Source organism: Meleagris gallopavo, chromosome 29 (assembly GCF_905368555.1).
Source record: "Meleagris gallopavo chromosome 29, MGAL_WU_HG_1.1, whole genome shotgun sequence".
NCBI lineage: Eukaryota > Metazoa > Chordata > Aves > Galliformes > Phasianidae > Meleagris > Meleagris gallopavo.
This window is the reverse complement of record NC_139432.1, coordinates 534,820-552,431: the sequence shown is the minus strand read 5'-3', so window position 1 is coordinate 552,431 and position 17,612 is coordinate 534,820. Positions and strand designations below refer to the sequence as shown.

At 48.1% G+C, this 17,612-nt stretch overlaps 2 protein-coding genes and 1 pseudogene across 4 annotated transcripts; 2 read left to right on the top strand and 1 right to left on the bottom strand.

Annotated features, from left to right (window-relative positions):
- Nucleotides 1-782: 782 nt before the first annotated feature.
- LOC100543858 (feather keratin Cos1-2) lies at nt 783-1,582 on the bottom strand. Its single transcript, XM_003214174.3, has 2 exons — nt 1,486-1,582; nt 783-1,109 (listed from the first exon to the last, which is right to left on the bottom strand). The coding sequence occupies exon 2, from the start codon at nt 1,086-1,088 to the stop codon at nt 783-785; it is 306 nt and encodes a 101-aa protein (XP_003214222.3). The 5' UTR covers nt 1,089-1,109; nt 1,486-1,582.
- A 5,433-nt stretch (nt 1,583-7,015) lies between these two features.
- LOC146542547 (feather keratin Cos1-2 pseudogene) lies at nt 7,016-7,815 on the top strand (annotated as a pseudogene).
- A 5,933-nt stretch (nt 7,816-13,748) lies between these two features.
- LOC109364797 (feather keratin Cos1-1/Cos1-3/Cos2-1) lies at nt 13,749-14,936 on the top strand. 3 transcript variants are annotated; one of them, XM_085210841.1, is made up of 2 exons: nt 13,749-13,845; nt 14,610-14,936. In XM_085210841.1, exon 2 carries the CDS (start codon nt 14,631-14,633, stop codon nt 14,934-14,936), a length of 306 nt encoding a protein of 101 aa, XP_085066967.1. In that variant the 5' UTR covers nt 13,749-13,845; nt 14,610-14,630. The 3 variants fall into 3 exon arrangements, with proteins under 3 accessions (XP_085066967.1, XP_085066966.1, XP_085066968.1); XM_085210840.1 differs by having other exon boundaries at nt 14,589-14,936; XM_085210842.1 differs by lacking the exon at nt 13,749-13,845 and adding an exon at nt 14,203-14,244 and having other exon boundaries at nt 14,622-14,936.
- The last annotated feature ends 2,676 nt before the right edge of the window (nt 14,937-17,612 follow it).

Sequence of the window (17,612 nt, the reverse complement as noted above, 5' to 3'; positions counted from 1 at the left end):
AGAAAATCTCTTCTACACAAACCTGTGATCTGCTGCCCTCAGGCCTAGGTTGAATGAGCCTCAAACCAAGGGCAAACTCTGAAGTGACCCGGCTAGATGCTCCATTCAGCAACTGTCCTAGACTAACAAGGAGCCTGGCGAGGCCTTGTGGGCAATAGACAAGGCTGCTCTAGACGTGGCTCTAGACGTGGCTCTAGACGTGAATGAAGGATGAATGTCTACAGTGTGCCCCACCCTCCAGTGCTTAGGGGAGTGATGGATTTGTGCTAATTCCCATCAGAGCAAGAGTTTTCTCATCTGATCATAGTAAGCAGAAGTAGAAAAAATCACAGAGGGACACAACAAAGGATGCAGAAAAAGTTTATTGAGTCTAAGGAGGGAAATGACGTCACTCCAAGGTGGAGGCCCCAAGTGTGGGGAGCAGCAGGAGCAGCCAAGAATCTGTTCCCCTTTTCCTATGGCAGAGTTGCCAGGGGACAGCTATCTAGGTGCTCATGAATGAGAGAGGCTGGCAGTTCACTCAGTTGGTTTCTGGGACCATCACAGACAGTTTTAGGGAGAGCAGAAGACAACAAAGAGAAGAGTGAGAAAGAGTGAGTGGAAGAGAATATTGGTAGACATTGGCCGTGTTGTCAGAGAAGCCAGGCTGGCCCCTGCTGTCTGTTCTGACAGAGCAAGCCAGTCATGGTCATCTGCTCTGAAAACTGCGGCACAAAGCCTGTTCTGTCCAGCACATGTCCTGAGATCGTGGGGGTCCTTGTCTAGGGCAGTGTCCAGTACCTTTAGCAGGGGGTGCACCTTCTGCCACAGTAGCGGTTAGAAATGCAGGAGAGGTCAAAGCCCCCCGAGGTGATGGGCACGCCCTGACAGCTGAGGATGCTGCCAACGGCAGCAGAGGTGGAGGAGCCCACAACGGTGTTCTGTGGGAAGGAGCTGAGGATGGGTCCGGGCAGGATCACCACCACTGGAGAGGGCTCAATGGCGATGATGGAGTCCTGGCACTGCCTGACGCAGGGCTCATTGCAGCTGCTGGCCAGAGGGGTCGGGCCACAGGGCTGGCATGGCACACACGGGTTGCAGCAGGACATGACTTGGGTCTGGATGTGCACCTGTTGGAAGAGAGGGTTGGGCGAAGAAGGTGGAGAGTGTGGAACAACCTGGTATCCCACAGTGAGGGAACCAAGGCGCATGCAGTGCAGGGAGCTGGAGCCATTCTGGAGAGGGCCAAGGCTATCTTGGCCTCCTCCTGTGAGGACCCAGATAGACCCCCCACTGCCTGTTCAGCTACTGCTGAGACCCCAGCCCAGGAAGCCCCTGAGTGCAGGCCCAGGCACCCTCCCAGAAAAACTCTCTCCCCTCTTCCCTCTTCATTGACAAGCAGTTCCAAGATTTGGCATGGAAGAGAATTGACAGCAGATGAGAGGTTCACAGGGCTCAGACCTCCTTTGGAAGAGTGAGAGAGACAAGAAGGGGATTTGCACTCACCTGGTTCTGAAGAAGAAGGCGGCTAGAGTAGTGGATGAGAAGGCAAGGACCTGGGCTGCCTTTTATAATGGTCCTACTGCCCCATATCCAGAGGCATCACTTATAGCAGTGGTTATTTTCTGACAAGCCCCTCCTGAATGCAGATTGTCCTGCATAATGACATGGTCCATGTGTTTTCTTCCTGTGCTGCTGTGTTTCATTACCAGCTTTAGATCATGCCCATCCCACACTGAAGGCATCCACTGAGTAGCAAGAAGGGAGGCCCAAGCATTTCCGCTCAACAAAAATCTGTGGCTGGGCAACAGCCTCAGTGAACGTGCTGGAAGAGTCCAGCAAAGACAAATGATGTCAGTCTGGGCCACTCCTTAGGGATTCCTAGTTTCCTTTCTGGTAAGACATGTGCCTCCTCCTGAGTGTGACTCTATCCCACCTGCTCTTTGAAATATTTTGCTTTCCTCTTTTGTCTCCTCTTTTTTCCTCTGTACTCTTGGTATGATGCAGGGCGTTTTGTGATGTTCTTTCCACTTTTTAAGAATGACCCAACAATAAATGGCGTAACACTTGGCCTCCTTCAATATGAAAGAGTTAGAGGAGCCACGGATCCACCGGGTGAAACTTCTATCCTTTCTGAGGATGGCAACACTGACTTTGTGAGGAATTGTATAAAGCAACGTAGATTTTTCTGAAATTACAATTGCCTAGATCCTATCCATACGGAGCTCTTTCTTTCTTTCTATATCATGGTGCCTTTTGTTTTTTTTGTACAAGAATATATTGTACATATTTTCCTTAAGTGTTAAAAGCATATTTCTGTGATTATTCCCAGCAGTACTCAGCACAGGTTAGTACAGCTCAAACTGGTGGACCAACAGAGCAAGCATGTCAACATCAGTGGTTCCAATGTTTTCTTCAGGTCTGTCAGTGCGCCCTTCATCTCTGTGCTGTCTCTCAGAGTACCATGCAATCTCATTAACAGATAGAGGGCCATTAGCATACACTTGTGCCTTCTCTGTGTTGGATTTGTGCAAATGTCTGTGAGTGCAGAAATGTGCATGATTCCCTTCTTGTAGGCATGAGCAGGTGCCCTGTGTTCCAGGCTGTAGCCCATGACCTATTGCCACTGCTGATTTTCCAGGTCTGCATAGTTCCATGTGACCTGCATGGCAGCTCATCATACTCTCACCCATGTCAGGCACATCCGAGGGACCAGGGCTCAGCAACACCATCTCATCCCATCTTATCCTATCTCTCTGCTGTCCTTCCAACCCCTCTTGATGGGGATGCTGCAGATGCTCAGCTGCCTTCTCCTTTTCCAAAGGTTTTTTGCAACCATTCCCCATCCATACCCAAAATATGCTGCATGGTGGGAGGAGCAGAGCTCACAGCAGACAAAGCACTGGATGTGCAGACTTGCCCAGCAGTCACATTTCAATCCAACTTTATTAAGAAATTGAGTAAAAATGGCAGGAGATCTGCATGGATGAGAAAGAAATACCAGGAGAATGTGCAAGTCTATGCAGTGTGGAAAAAGAGCCTGACAACCTGGGAGGAATGTATGAATGGTGTCAGGGACTGCAAGGATACAATGATGAAGGTTAAAGTCCACTTAGAATTAAATCTGGTGAGGGAGATGAAACATAATATGAAAGGCTTATTTAAGTATGTCAACAGCAAAAGAAAGATGAGAGAAAATGCGGGTTTTCTGTTTAACAGGGAGACTGCCCTGGTAACAGCGAATGCTGAGAAGGGGGAGATGGTGAATATTGACCTTGCTTCAGTCTTCACTTCTAAAACTGCCTTTTGGACATTCCAGATCATGGTGGCAAGAGATAAAGTCTGGAGAAAGGATGCTTTCCCCATGGTTGAGGAAGGCTCAGAAATCATCTACACAAAATCAATGCACACAGATCCATGGGCCCCGATATGATTCACCCTTGAGGGATTACAGAAGTGGCAAGAGTGATTGCCAAACTGCTCTTTATCACCGTTGAAAGATCTTGGAGAATGGGATAGGTGCCTAAACTTTGGAGGATAGCCAGTATCACTCTAGTCACACAAGTACATTAACATTTGTAGGGTCATCAGCATGCACTCGCATCTTCTGTGTGTTGGATTTGTGCAAATGTCTGTGGGTGCAGGGTTTTGAATTATTCCCTTCATGAGTGCATGAGAAGGTGCACTGTGTCATGGGCCACAACATAGAACTCATTCCTGTGACTGAGTTTCTGTAGTTACAGTAGTGCTGGGTGACCTGTGTCATCCTACATCATCCTGCTCTGACCCATGTCAGGTGCACCCAGGGGTCCAGAGCGCTACACTACTGTTCATTATTACCTAAGAGAGAGTGTTAGAAGGAAGCAGGGCAGATGGGTATGTGTAGAGCAGCCTGGAAATTCTTTCCTAAGGGAGCCATGGCAACTCCTAAAGAAGGAGGTGGAGTCTGTGACATTAAGTCATGTCCTTTTGTCATGCTAGGACCTTACAGGGAGCAGTCTTTTCTTCTCAGCAGTGGCTGTGAGCAAAGACCAATTGCAGCAGGAGCTGCCAGCCAATACCAGTAAGGGAAGTGGCATCAGTATCACCTACTCACTTCCCAACATATAGTCCAGTGATTACATCCACTAGTACTGTCAACTCCGGGGCCAAGGCCTTGCATTCCTCATGAGTGCAGTACAGTATTAGCTGCAACTTAGAGGAGTCCCCATACTCATTAAACATCCACTGAGGCAACAAAAATATTTGTATAACTGAACATCAGCAGTAAGCCACTTTCCTTTCCAAACTAGATAAATAGACATTTAAATTTAAGCATGTTGTAAGAAAAACAAACAAGCAAACCAAATGTTAACAACTGTCCAGATTTTAGAAGGGACAAAGTTGAATTTCTTCAGGGTGTCTCGTGTGATTCAGTGTTTTTACTTCAGAAAAAAAGCAATGTTGATAACGTATCAATGATTTTAGTTGTTGCTGAACAGTGCTGCACAGAGCCAAGGATGTTTCTGTTTCTCAGCTTCTCATACTGTCCTGACAGAAACGGGAGTAAGGGGCATAAGGAGCTGGGAGGGGACCGAACCAGAACAGCTGACTTAAACTGGATGAGGGCTATTCCAAACCGTATGACATCATGTGATGAAACTGTGAAAATGAGACAAGTTGCCCTTGGGGGACAGACGCTTCTCGGGGGCTGGCTGAGCATTGGTCAGTGGGTGGTGAACAATTGCTTTGTGCATCGCTTGTTTTGTATTTATATATATTTTGTTATCTTTACTTTATTTATCTCTTCCTTTACTGTCTAAGTAAATGATCTTTATCTCAACCTACTAGTTCTAACTTTCCTTCCAATTCTCTCCGCTATCCCACTGGGAGTGGGGAGAGTGAACGAAAGACTATGCAGTGTTCAGTTGCATGTTGGGTTAAACCACAACAACAACCAAACACAACAACAAAACAAATATTTTTACTCTTTTTCTCAGTTCAGCTATTACTGCATTGTGTTGCTGGAAGGGTGGGATAAGATGAAGGGACAACAGTTTTAAACATGTACCTCCTCACTCAGAGCGATACTGTTAATCTTTGTTAACAGTAATCTATTTGTTAGATTTTCCAACATAAATTTCAGTATACTACTTCTCAAAAGGAAATGTTAATGTACCCTGATTAGGCCCAGCCTCTCACTCAGCATCTCTATGCTTGACTATGCCTGTATTACTAAAACGGCAAAATACACTCTCTTACCTAGAATAGCTTGGTAATGTCTAGAAGGAATCAAGCATTGAAGAGCTTAGGAAAGTAAATCCTGCTGAGAATACAATCCACAAAACTGAGTGAGCAGATTGTTTCAAAAGGAAAGGAAGAAAATAAGAGCTGCTGGGATAGTGGTAAAGGTGGCCCCACAAAGTTGAGTCAAAACCTTGCATGTCCAGGACGTCAAGTGCTTGGCAGCAGAGCAGGGGAAGAAGGACAACAAATGAGGGATTCACACATGATGCTCCCAAGCAATACCAATGATGTTAGAATCTGCCCACAGAACACCAGCTCAGACTTTCCTGTGCAAGGATGTTGTGGGAGACTATGTCAATAGCTTTGCTGAAATCAATATCCACTGATCTCCTTTATCTTGACAGCTGAGGATGACATTATAGATGGCTATCAGGCTGATCAAGCATGATTTCCACCTGGTGAATCCATGCTGACAACACCTGATAGCCTTCTTTTCTTTCAATTGCTCAGATATGGCATCGAGAACAAGTTGCTCCATCACATTTTTCAAGGATGGAGATGAGACTAATTGATCCATAGTTTACTGAATTGTCCTTCTTTTCTTGAAGTCTGGAGTGCCATAGGCTATTCTCCAGTTTTCAGACACCTCTTCCATTCTCCAAGACCTTTCAAGGATGATAGAGAGTAGTTGTACAATCTATCAGCTCTCTAATCACTCATGGATGAATTCCATTGGGGCCCATGGACTTGTGTGCATTAATTTTGCCTAGATGATCTCTGACCAGCTCTTTCTCAAACATGAGGAAATTATCTTTCCACCTGACTCTCTCTTACCCACAAGAATGTAAGATACGATGGTTGCCTATGAGGATATTCTTGTTCTTTCTCAGTCAGAAATGATCTGCCTGTAATGAAGCAATCCTGGAAGGCTTGGATCAGAATCACAGAATCACAGAATCACAGAATTGTAGGGGTAGGAAGGGACCTCTAGAGATCATCGAGACCAACCCCCCTGCCAAAGCAGGTTCCCTACACCAGGTCGCACAGGTAGGCGTCCAGGCGAGACTTGAATATCTCCAGAGAAGGAGACTCCACAACCTCCCTGGGCAGCCTGTTCCAGTGCTCCGTCACCCTCACCGTGAAGAAGTTCTTACGCACATTCGTGCAAAACTTCCTATGCTGCAGCTGATGTCCGTTTCCCCTCGTCCTGTCTCCATGTACCACTGAAAAGAGACTGGCCTCACCACTATGGCCGCCACACCTCAGATATTTATAAATATCATATATAAATAAATAAATATCATATATTTATCAGCTTTCTTATTGAAACAGCCCTTTTGTTACAGCCTTTATTGCTGTACATTTCTTTAAAGATGTGGAAAGGGCTCTGCAAAATTCTTGCCTCAGATAAAAATCACTGAAGCAAAATGAGTAAAAACACAGAAGGGAAGCAGAATATTCCACAGAGCAGAGTCAAGTAGGATAGGATCACACCCAGGAGCTGCTACAACTCTTGCTGGAAAGGAAACTAAGAATCCCTAAGGAGTGGCCCAGACTGACATCATTTGTCTTTGCTGGACTCTTCCAGCACGTTCACTGAGGCTGTTGCCCAGCCACAGATTTTTGTTGAGCGGAAATGCTTGGGCCTCCCTTCTTGCTACTCAGTGGATGCCTTCAGTGTGGGATGGGCATGATCTAAAGCTGGTAATGAAACACAGCAGCACAGGAAGAAAACACATGGACCATGTCATTATGCAGGACAATCTGCATTCAGGAGGGGCTTGTCAGAAAATAACCACTGCTATAAGTGATGCCTCTGGATATGGGGCAGTAGGACCATTATAAAAGGCAGCCCAGGTCCTTGCCTTCTCATCCACTACTCTAGCCGCCTTCTTCTTCAGAACCAGGTGAGTGCAAATCCCCTTCTTGTCTCTCTCACTCTTCCAAAGGAGGTCTGAGCCCTGTGAACCTCTCATCTGCTGTCAATTCTCTTCCATGCCAAATCTTGGAACTGCTTGTCAATGAAGAGGGAAGAGGGGAGAGAGTTTTTCTGGGAGGGTGCCTGGGCCTGCACTCAGGGGCTTCCTGGGCTGGGGTCTCAGCAGTAGCTGAACAGGCAGTGGGGGGTCTATCTGGGTCCTCACAGGAGGAGGCCAAGATAGCCTTGGCCCTCTCCAGAATGGCTCCAGCTCCCTGCACTGCATGCGCCTTGGTTCCCTCACTGTGGGATACCAGGTTGTTCCACACTCTCCACCTTCTTCGCCCAACCCTCTCTTCCAACAGGTGCACATCCAGACCCAAGTCATGTCCTGCTGCAACCCGTGTGTGCCATGCCAGCCCTGTGGCCCGACCCCTCTGGCCAGCAGCTGCAATGAGCCCTGCGTCAGGCAGTGCCAGGACTCCATCATCGCCATTGAGCCCTCTCCAGTGGTGGTGATCCTGCCCGGACCCATCCTCAGCTCCTTCCCACAGAACACCGTTGTGGGCTCCTCCACCTCTGCTGCCGTTGGCAGCATCCTCAGCTGTCAGGGCGTGCCCATCACCTCGGGGGGCTTTGACCTCTCCTGCATTTCTAACCGCTACTGTGGCAGAAGGTGCACCCCCTGCTAAAGGTACTGGACACTGCCCTAGACAAGGACCCCCACGATCTCAGGACATGTGCTGGACAGAACAGGCTTTGTGCCGCAGTTTTCAGAGCAGATGACCATGACTGGCTTGCTCTGTCAGAACAGACAGCAGGGGCCAGCCTGGCTTCTCTGACAACACGGCCAATGTCTACCAATATTCTCTTCCACTCACTCTTTCTCACTCTTCTCTTTGTTGTCTTCTGCTCTCCCTAAAACTGTCTGTGATGGTCCCAGAAACCAACTGAGTGAACTGCCAGCCTCTCTCATTCATGAGCACCTAGATAGCTGTCCCCTGGCAACTCTGCCATAGGAAAAGGGGAACAGATTCTTGGCTGCTCCTGCTGCTCCCCACACTTGGGGCCTCCACCTTGGAGTGACGTCATTTCCCTCCTTAGACTCAATAAACTTTTTCTGCATCCTTTGTTGTGTCCCTCTGTGATTTTTTCTACTTCTGCTTACTATGATCAGATGAGAAAACTCTTGCTCTGATGGGAATTAGCACAAATCCATCACTCCCCTAAGCACTGGAGGGTGGGGCACACTGTAGACATTCATCCTTCATTCACGTCTAGAGCCACGTCTAGAGCCACGTCTAGAGCAGCCTTGTCTATTGCCCACAAGGCCTCGCCAGGCTCCTTGTTAGTCTAGGACAGTTGCTGAATGGAGCATCTAGCCGGGTCACTTCAGAGTTTGCCCTTGGTTTGAGGCTCATTCAACCTAGGCCTGAGGGCAGCAGATCACAGGTTTGTGTAGAAGAGATTTTCTGCAGCTCTGCTCACATATACCTTTCACAGAAAATCTGAAATTCTTCCAAACACCCCTAGGGATCCTGATTGATGTTTGTGGAATTCTGTGGTATATAGGATATTCTATGGTGCATGGCAATTCTGCAACTCTGGCAAAAGCTCACTGGACTTAGTAGTGGATCACACTGAATATAGTACATGCAATGTTTCCAAAGGAAATCTTAAATCTGGCAAATGCCAAACCTTTTTGTCTCAATTTTTTTTGTTTTGTTTTTTTTTTTTTTTAATGAAAACTTTTCAAAGCATAGCATATGTATATTTCTCCCTGCGGGGTGATGCAAATTGGTACTGAAGGTTCCCCTGTTTTCCCTTGGGCAAAGGGATCCTGCAGTCAGACCTCCTGCTCTTCACCCAAGCGTGAACAATGGGGAAAGCCTTCTCCTGGGACGTCTCTTTTGAGGTTGCATTTGCGGGATGATGGTAGTACTGGATTTGGATGGTTTTTGCAGGTAGGGGTGGCTCACAACATTTACAGTGTCACTGCTGTTACGTTGAAGCCATTGATCCCAGATGCAGTGTCACCAGCTCCCTCTTATTGGTCTCTCTAGGCATTCCCTCCTCTCCTAATTGCTGAATCCCCTGACAAAGGGCCCTCTGAAATTCGAAGTTACTGCACCCCAAGGAGTTGGCAAAGTCTCATAGTAAAGTCCTTTCAGATGTGCCAGGAGCTGGGGTTGCTTCATGGAAACAGATTAGCTTCTGAAAACTGCTGGAAGGCACCAGAGAAAGGGTAGATGAAATCCAAACACTCCAGCCTTTCTTCCATCCCATCAAACTAAGAATGGATGAGCTTACACCAGCACCTGACACCAACACAGAGAGGTGACACTGCATGTTCTGGGTCTTGCTGGAACTGGGCATAGGATCAAGACAATTCTGTGCAAATGTGCACTAGCATTGTGTGTACAAACACTGCACACTCAGATACATAGGCAGGACAAAATATACCTGCGCCTGCATGCAGGTGTAGTTACATCAATGAACACACAAATGCATATGCAAACAATGCGTGCATAGAAACATGACCTCATGCACGTGCATGCCTAGACATATAAGGCACACATATGCACTCACTCTCTGGAATGGACGGAGGCCATGGGGAGCTGACTGAGTAGACACAGGGGACCTTTCTGGCAGGGCAAATCTCTGCAGTGCTCTGAGCAGGACAAGCCTCCAGATGAGTTGACAGTACAGTTTGTGAAAGTGTAGGGACTGCTCAGAAGAGTCCAAGGATGTCAAGCAATTTCTCCAGAGAGCAGCTGGGGAAGGAAGAGAAATGAATGCCACCCAACTGCCTGGGAAGCCAACCACAGGCCCACAGGTGACTCCTAGAGCAAGTTGGGAGGGAGGTAAAACAAAGATATGGCACGATGTCATGCAGGGAAGCTCTTGTGTGTTCAGTCAAGGATTGCAGGGCTGGGAGCTGCTGGGCCCTTGCTGCCATTGTGGCCAGAAACAATGCCTCCAGAGTGCCCCAGGCAAACATTACTTGTTTTTGCTGGAACCATCTGACACTGCAGCTGAGTTCTCTGCCATCACTGACTCATTGACCAGAATTCCTGGGGCTTCTCAATCCCAGCACTCAGAAGAAGCCTCCATGTAGGAATGGGTGTAGCATAAGCCAGGAAATGAAGTGGCAGTGTGCACTGTAGATATTCATCCTTCATTCACGTCTAGAGCCATGTCCAAAACAGCCTAGTCGCACATCTGCTGCTTGTGTGCCTATTTGTTTGGAGGCCTCCTGTTGTCCACAAGGCCTTGCCAGGCTCCTTGTTAGTTTAGGAGTGTTGCTGAACGAAGCATTCAGCCTCCTCACTCCAGAGTCTGCCTTTGGTTGAGCGGTAGTCCACGCTCTCACCCTGGAACTGAGTCAGACTACGCATAAGACATCTCCCCCCTGCACTCCAGCAGAAATTGATAGATGCTTCTCATATGGAATTAACTGACATTCTAAAGCTAATTTCTTGACTGATTGCCTGACTCAAACTTCAGGGTTCCCCTTCTTGTGATAATGGCATGACCTTTTGAATGCCAGAATCAAGATAACTGAGAAAGCTAATCAGTCCAAAAGGGAAGGGAAGAATGAAACACCTGCTTCTATGAAGGTGAGGTTGACTGATCTGCAGTTTCCTAGATTGTCTTTCTTGCCCTTTTGGAAGACTATGGATGGTCAATGGCTATTCTCCAGTCTTCTGATATCACTCCTTTTCACCACTACCTAAGTTAAGAAAGGCTGGTTTGGCAGTCACTTCTGCCAGCTCTTACAATAAGCATGAATTCTTGCCATCAGGGTCCATGTATGTGTTTATTTTGGCTAGACGATCTCTGAGAAGATCCTCTTCAACCAGGATGAAGTCTTCTGTTCTCCGGACTCTCCCTTTTATCTCCATGATTTGGGATTCTTGTGGGGTAGTCTTAGAATTATAGTCTGAATCAAAGAAGATATTCCATTTCTCTGCCTTCTCAGGGTTTCCCATTACTAGAGTACCCATCTAATTCACCACAGTAAACACGTTTCCCTTAGTCCACTTTTTTCTACTGACATACTTCAAAAAGCTTTTCTTGTTATTCTTGACCTCTCTTGCCAGATAGAATTCTCAGTGGGCCTTAGCATTCCTCATTGCATCCCTTCAGACCTTGTCACCATTCATATGTCTTTCCCAAATGTGTAGGTTTTATTTCCACATTTTATGGACCTTCTTCCCTTTGAGTTTCTTCATGAACCTCCTTGCTCATCCATGCAGGTCTCCTGCCAATTTTGCTCAATTTCTTAAAAAAGCCAGACTGGAGTGTGCAGCTGGTCACCTGCTTTCTCCTCAGATGAAAGATCTTTTGCAGTCATTTCCCAGCTCTCCATGCACAATGGCTGTATCCCAGGCAGTTCTGCAAGATGAGAAGAGCACATCTTGCAGCCGACAATGCTGCACCTGTACAGTGGTGCTCAGCACTCACACTCCAATCCAGCTTCTGCTGTGCAGCTGTTTAGACTCCCTCCGCCCAGCTGCCCTGATGCTTAAGGCCTGATGAGATAGGACCAAGACTGGCCAGGGACTTCCATCTTCACCAACCATAAAAAGCACTCTATTTCCCCCTCAGAATCAAAACAAAAGCTTGGAAGAATCGCTGGTTCTCTAGGAAAGGCAGATGTGTACACAACAGCAGGAACTTCCTTTGGCATGAGCCTGTGATCAGACCACTCAGATCCTTCTCTTGGCCGTTGCTGCTGCTCCACAGATTCTGTGGGCACTAGTGCATGTGCATGTGTTCATCTCCTTCATCAACATCGAGAAGGACAAGTAACAGCCTTAATCCAAAATGTGCTATCATGATTTTCTCTGCAGCTCTAGCTCAAAGTCCCATGTCTCATTCTTGGAGAACTTCAGGGGACTAGACGTCTGCACAGGAAAGTCTGACTAGGTGTTCAGAGAATAGATTCTAGCACTATTGGTACTGCACAGGAGATTGATGTGTGTACTTGCATCTCCTGTCTTTTCCCTGCTCTGCTGTCAAGCACTGGATGAATCACAAAAGATTTCAAAAAAAAAGCTAAATGTATCAGGTAACCCATACCACTACCATAGAAGGTGTTTCATTCTTCCTTTCCCTTTTGGGCTGATCAGCTTTCTCAGTTATCTTGATTCTGGCATCCAAAAGGTCATGCCATTATCACAAGAAGGGGAACCCTGAAGTTTGAGTCAGGCAATCAGTCAAGAAATCAGCTTTAGAATGTTAGTTAATTCCATACGAGAAGCATCTATCAATTTCTGCTGGAGTGCAGGCAGAAGATGCCTCTGCACTCTTGGTATGAGGCAAGAAGACTTGCAGTATCCTTTGCAGTTTTCAAGAAATACCCAACAATAAACGGTGTAACAAAAGGTCTATTTTAATTAGAAAGAACATTAAGCATCATATCCATTGCAAGTAAATCTTAAATCCCTTCACCTGATAGGAATGCTGACTGTAGGCAATTACACTGAACTAGGTGTGTTTTTTTTGCCATATTTCACTGTGTTGTCCTATCCATAGAGACATTTTTTTCCCCTTGTATTTCATCTGTAGAAACAGAAAAAAATAAAATAAAAAAATAAATGCATGTATTCCTTATATGATGTAAGCTGAAAATAGGCTAGTGCCTACAGACTCTCTGTGGGGCAGAAGCAAAGGCTAAGAGAAGTATGTGAGATCAGCAGCTCATGCTGAAGAGTGTTCCAACAGCTCTGTACTGATCTGCCCTTTCTAGAAAACCTAGTATTCTTCCAAACCTCCTTAAGGATCCCGAGAGTGAGAAGCTGGATACTCTTTACAGTGGGTTGGAATGGAAGACAACTGCCTGACTTTGGGCTATCTCGTGAAGACAGAGCATCAAAGCAGCAGGGCTAAGGGAGTCTAACCAGCAGCACAGCAGAAGTCAGCAGAAGCTGGACTGGTGTGCAAGTATTGAGCACCAATGCACAGTTAGGGTGTTGCTTGCTGTGAGATGTGCTCTTCCCATCTTGCAGCAGAGTTTGGGGTATGGTCAAGTATCTCCAGGCAAGGGAACTATACAGTGTATTTTCAGAAAAATCTGCCGGGTTCTGTCAAACTCTGTAGAAAGTGCAGAACAGTTTTATCTGCAATCTAAACATCTTTTCTTACTATTTCATGCAAAAACAGCCCTTTTGTTACATCATTTGCAGTTGATGCTTTCTTTTAAAATGTGACAAGGACTCTGCAGAAATTCTTGCCTCATATTAAGATCAAAACAGTTGGACACAAAACAAGGCACAGAGCAGTCAAGCAGGGATAGAGTCACACTCAAGAGCTGGTACAACTGTTGCCAGAAGGGCCACTATGAGCCCCGAAGAAGTGGCCCAGGTTGACATCATTTGTCTTTGCTGGACTCTTCCAGCACGTTCACTGAGGCTGTTGCCCAGCCGCAGATTTTTGTTGAGCGGAAATGCTTGGGCCTCCCTTCTTGCTACTCAGTGGATGCCTTCAGTGTGGGATGGGCATGATCTAAAGCTGGTAATGAAACACAGCAGCACAGGAAGAAAACACATGGACCATGTCATTATGCAGGACAATCTGCATTCAGGAGGGGCTTGTCAGAAAATAACCACTGCTATAAGTGATGCCTTTGGATATGGGGCAGTAGGACCATTATAAAAGGCAGCCCAGGTCCTTGCCTTCTCATCCACTACTCTAGCCGCCTTCTTCTTCAGAACCAGGTGAGTGCAAATCCCCTTCTTGTCTCTCTCACTCTTCCAAAGGAGGTCTGAGCCCTGTGAACCTCTCATCTGCTGTCAATTCTCTTCCATGCCAAATCTTGGAACTGCTTGTCAATGAAGAGGGAAGAGGGGAGAGAGTTTTTCTGGGAGGGTGCCTGGGCCTGCACTCAGGGGCTTCCTGGGCTGGGGTCTCAGCAGTAGCTGAACAGGCAGTGGGGGGTCTATCTGGGTCCTCACAGGAGGAGATCAAGATAGCCTTGGCCCTCTCCAGAATGGCTCCAGCTCCCTGCACTGCATGTGCCTTGGTTTCCCCACTGTAGACAGAAGATTGCTCCATACTCTCCTCTTTCCACTCTCATCCACTACTCTTCCCTTTTTCTCCTTGGGAACCAGTTGAGTGTGAGGTTGATTTCGTCTAATTCATTCACCAATAGGTGGGCAAGGTGCAGAGTGTGTCTCAGCTTTTATGAGCTCTGTTCCATGCCAGATCATCGCACTGCTAGCTATGAGAGAGGAAAGTGGTGAGAAAATTTTTTGTGGATACAATCTGGGTCTGTTCTGAGGAAGCTTGTGGCTATGGTCTACACAGTAGCTAGATGCATCTCTGAGACTCTTCCTGGATTCTGAAAGAATGAAACAAGAAGGCAATAACTATTTCTGCAATACAACAACATTCCAGTAGAATATGTGCTTTGGCTCACTCCTGCCTTCTTGAGAATCTCCTCGTGCATCCCCATATTCAGTATCCACCATACTCTCCCCAGGTGAAACTTGAGATCCAAAACATGTCCTGCTGTAACCCGTGCGTGCCATGCCAGCCCTGTGGCCCAACTCCTCTGGCCAGCAGCTGCAATGAGCCCTGCGTCAGGCAGTGCCAGAACTCCACCATCGTCATTGAGCCCTCTCCCGTGGTGGTGACCCTGCCCGGACCCATCCTCAGCTCCTTCCCGCAGAACACCGCCGTCGGATCCTCCACCTCCGCTGCTGTTGGCAGCATCCTCAGCTGTCAGGGCGTGCCCATCACCTCGGGGGGCTTTGACCTCTCCTGCATTTCCAACCGCTACTGTGGCAGAAGGTGCACCCCCTGCTAAAGGTGCTGGGCACTGGTCCCGGTCAAGGTCCCCCTGGAAATCACAACACGGCAGTGGACAGTAGCACCAATGTTGTGCTGCTCTTTCTGCCCTGCAAGACACACAGCACGGGGCCAGCTGGGCTTCCCTGACCACATGGAGAAAATCTATCAATATTCCCTTTTGCTCTCTCCTCCTATCTAATATCTCAGCTGTCTTTTTGCCTCAGCGATCTCTGTTAGTACCCTCAAAACCAGCCTAAAGTGACCTGCAACCTCTCTTCCTTTCTTGGCCAAGACGTGTGGGCCTGGTGGCAACGCTGTCGTAGGACCGGGGAACAGGCTCATGTCTGTTCCTGCTGCTCCCCACCCTTGCTATCTGCACTTGCAGTGATGTCATTTCCCTCCTCTGACTCATTAAACACTTGCTGCATCCCCTTCTGTGTCCTTCAGTGTTTCTGTTTTTGTCGTTTGCGCACAGACGTCCAAAGGAGAAAGCCATGGCTTTAGTGAGAATCATCTAGGGAGATTCCATCGTTCTTCTAGATATGGGAGGCCAGCCAGCGCACACTGCTGCAATTTCATCTCTCAGGCGCCCTCTTTTGAAGCAGAGGAAGTTATCCGTGATTACTCTTGAACCAATGGCTGTTAGTCCTTGCCTCGATGTGTCTCTGTGTAGACTTATCCCTTCGAGCCTGGAGCACATCATGTGACTGGGAATCTTGACCAATGAGAGCCTGTCTCTGGCCTGGGCTTCTGTTGACCTCCTGGCTTGGCCAGGCTCCTTGTTGGTCCGCTGTAGTCACTGTGTGGAGCCTTCAGCCAGGCCACCCTTGGGCCTGGCCCTGGCCTGGGTGCCAGCTCCTGCTCTCACCCTGGCACCAAAACCTTCCACGCATAACCCACGTGCTGCTTGCCTCAGGGCAATGTCCTGTAGGTGCTCCTGGGCTAGAGTCATCTGCCAGTTAAAACCGAGATCTGTTGTGATGCATCTACAGAATCACATTGTCACCGTTCACCCTTCTCTTGATTATGTCAAAATCCTCCTAGCGAATAAGTTAGATTATTGATGTCGCCTCACTTATTCCCCGTCTGCATCCTGTATTAATTGAAGTATTCTGGGAGACTGTACTTAGGGACACAGGAACTGACCAGAGCAGGCAGTCCTTGAAGGACACCTTTCTGAGAGCAGAAGAGCTCTCCCTCCCACAGGGTAAGAAATGAGGCAGAGAAGGCAGGAAACCAGTATGGCTGGGCAAGGACTGGATGGTCAAACTGGGGGATAATGAGGAAAGGTATAGCCAGTGGAAGCTGAGATGGGTGGCCTAGGAAGTCTACAGGCCTGCTGTCCAGACATTGGTTTCAGAGGTCAGTTACTTCTATCTGAGAAGCATCTGTCAATTATTGCTTCAACACAGGCAGCAGATGTGTTACGTGCAGTTCATCTCAGAGGTGAGGTGAGCAGTGGGACTAGGGCTCAAGCCCGGGCCACACGTGTCAGTTCCCTGGCTGAATACTCCATTCAGCGACTCTCCAGGGCTTAGATGGAGCAAGCCCAGGCCACGTGGATGACACGAGGCCTGCAAATGTACAGGGACACATGCAGCAGAGCTGGGACAAGGCTGCTCTAGATGTGGCCTTCACTGAAGGCTGAATGTCTACAGTTGCCTCCCCATCACATCCCATTCCATCCCACACCGCCCCGCCCCCCCTTCCCACCCACCCCACTAGTAGGGAACTTATATACTTGTGCTTTGTCATTTCAGAGCAAGAATTTTCTCATCTGACCATATTAGCAGAAGAAGGACAAACCATGCAGGGACACAATGAAGGTTGCAGCAAATGTTTAATGAGTCTAAGGAGGGAAATGAGGTCAGACAAAATGGAGATCCCAAGGGCAGGGAGCAGCAGAAGCAGACAAGATTCTGTTCCCCTTTTCCTATGGCAGAATGGCCACAGGACGCCCTCCTAAATGCCCATCAGAGGAGAGAGGCTAGAAGGTCCCTAGGACCTGCTGAGAGAATTTTGGGGAGAGTAACAGACAACAAAGAAAAGAGAGAAAAGTGAGTGGAAGGGAATATAGTTAGACATTGGCCACGTAGTTAGAGAAGCCAGGTGAGGCCCTCCTGTCTGTCGTGACAGGGTAAGCCACAGATGGTCATCTGCTCTGAAAACTGCGGCACAAAGTCTGTTCTGCTGTCCAGCACCGTGTCCTGAGATCGTGGGGGTCCTTGTCTGGGACCAGTGCCCAGCACTTTAGCAGGGGGTGCACCTTCTGCCACAGTAGCGGTTGGAAATGCAGGAGAGGTCAAAGCCCCCCGAGGTGATGGGCACGCCCTGACAGCTGAGGATGCTGCCAACAGCAGCGGAGGTGGAGGATCCGACGGCGGTGTTCTGCGGGAAGGAGCTGAGGATGGGTCCGGGCAGGGTCACCACCACGGGAGAGGGCTCAATGACGATGGTGGAGTCTGGCACTGCCTGACGCAGGGCTCATTGCAGCTGCTGGCCAGAGGGTGGGCCGCAGGGCTGGCATGGCACACACGGGTTACAGCAGGACATGTCTTTGGGCTGGCAATGTACCTGTTGAGAGAGAGGACCGAGTGGAGAAAATAGAGAGTCAGGAGGAGCCTACATCCCACCAAGAGGGAATCACACACATGCAGTCCTGGGAGTTGGAAGCTGTGCAGGGATGATCATC

Bases quoted from the DNA above. Each gene is read 5' to 3' on its own strand.
- LOC100543858 (XM_003214174.3), bottom strand. From the start codon at position 1,088: ATGTCCTGCTGCAACCCGTGTGTGCCATGCCAGCCCTGTGGCCCGACC.
- LOC109364797 (XM_085210841.1), top strand. From the start codon at position 14,631: ATGTCCTGCTGTAACCCGTGCGTGCCATGCCAGCCCTGTGGCCCAACT.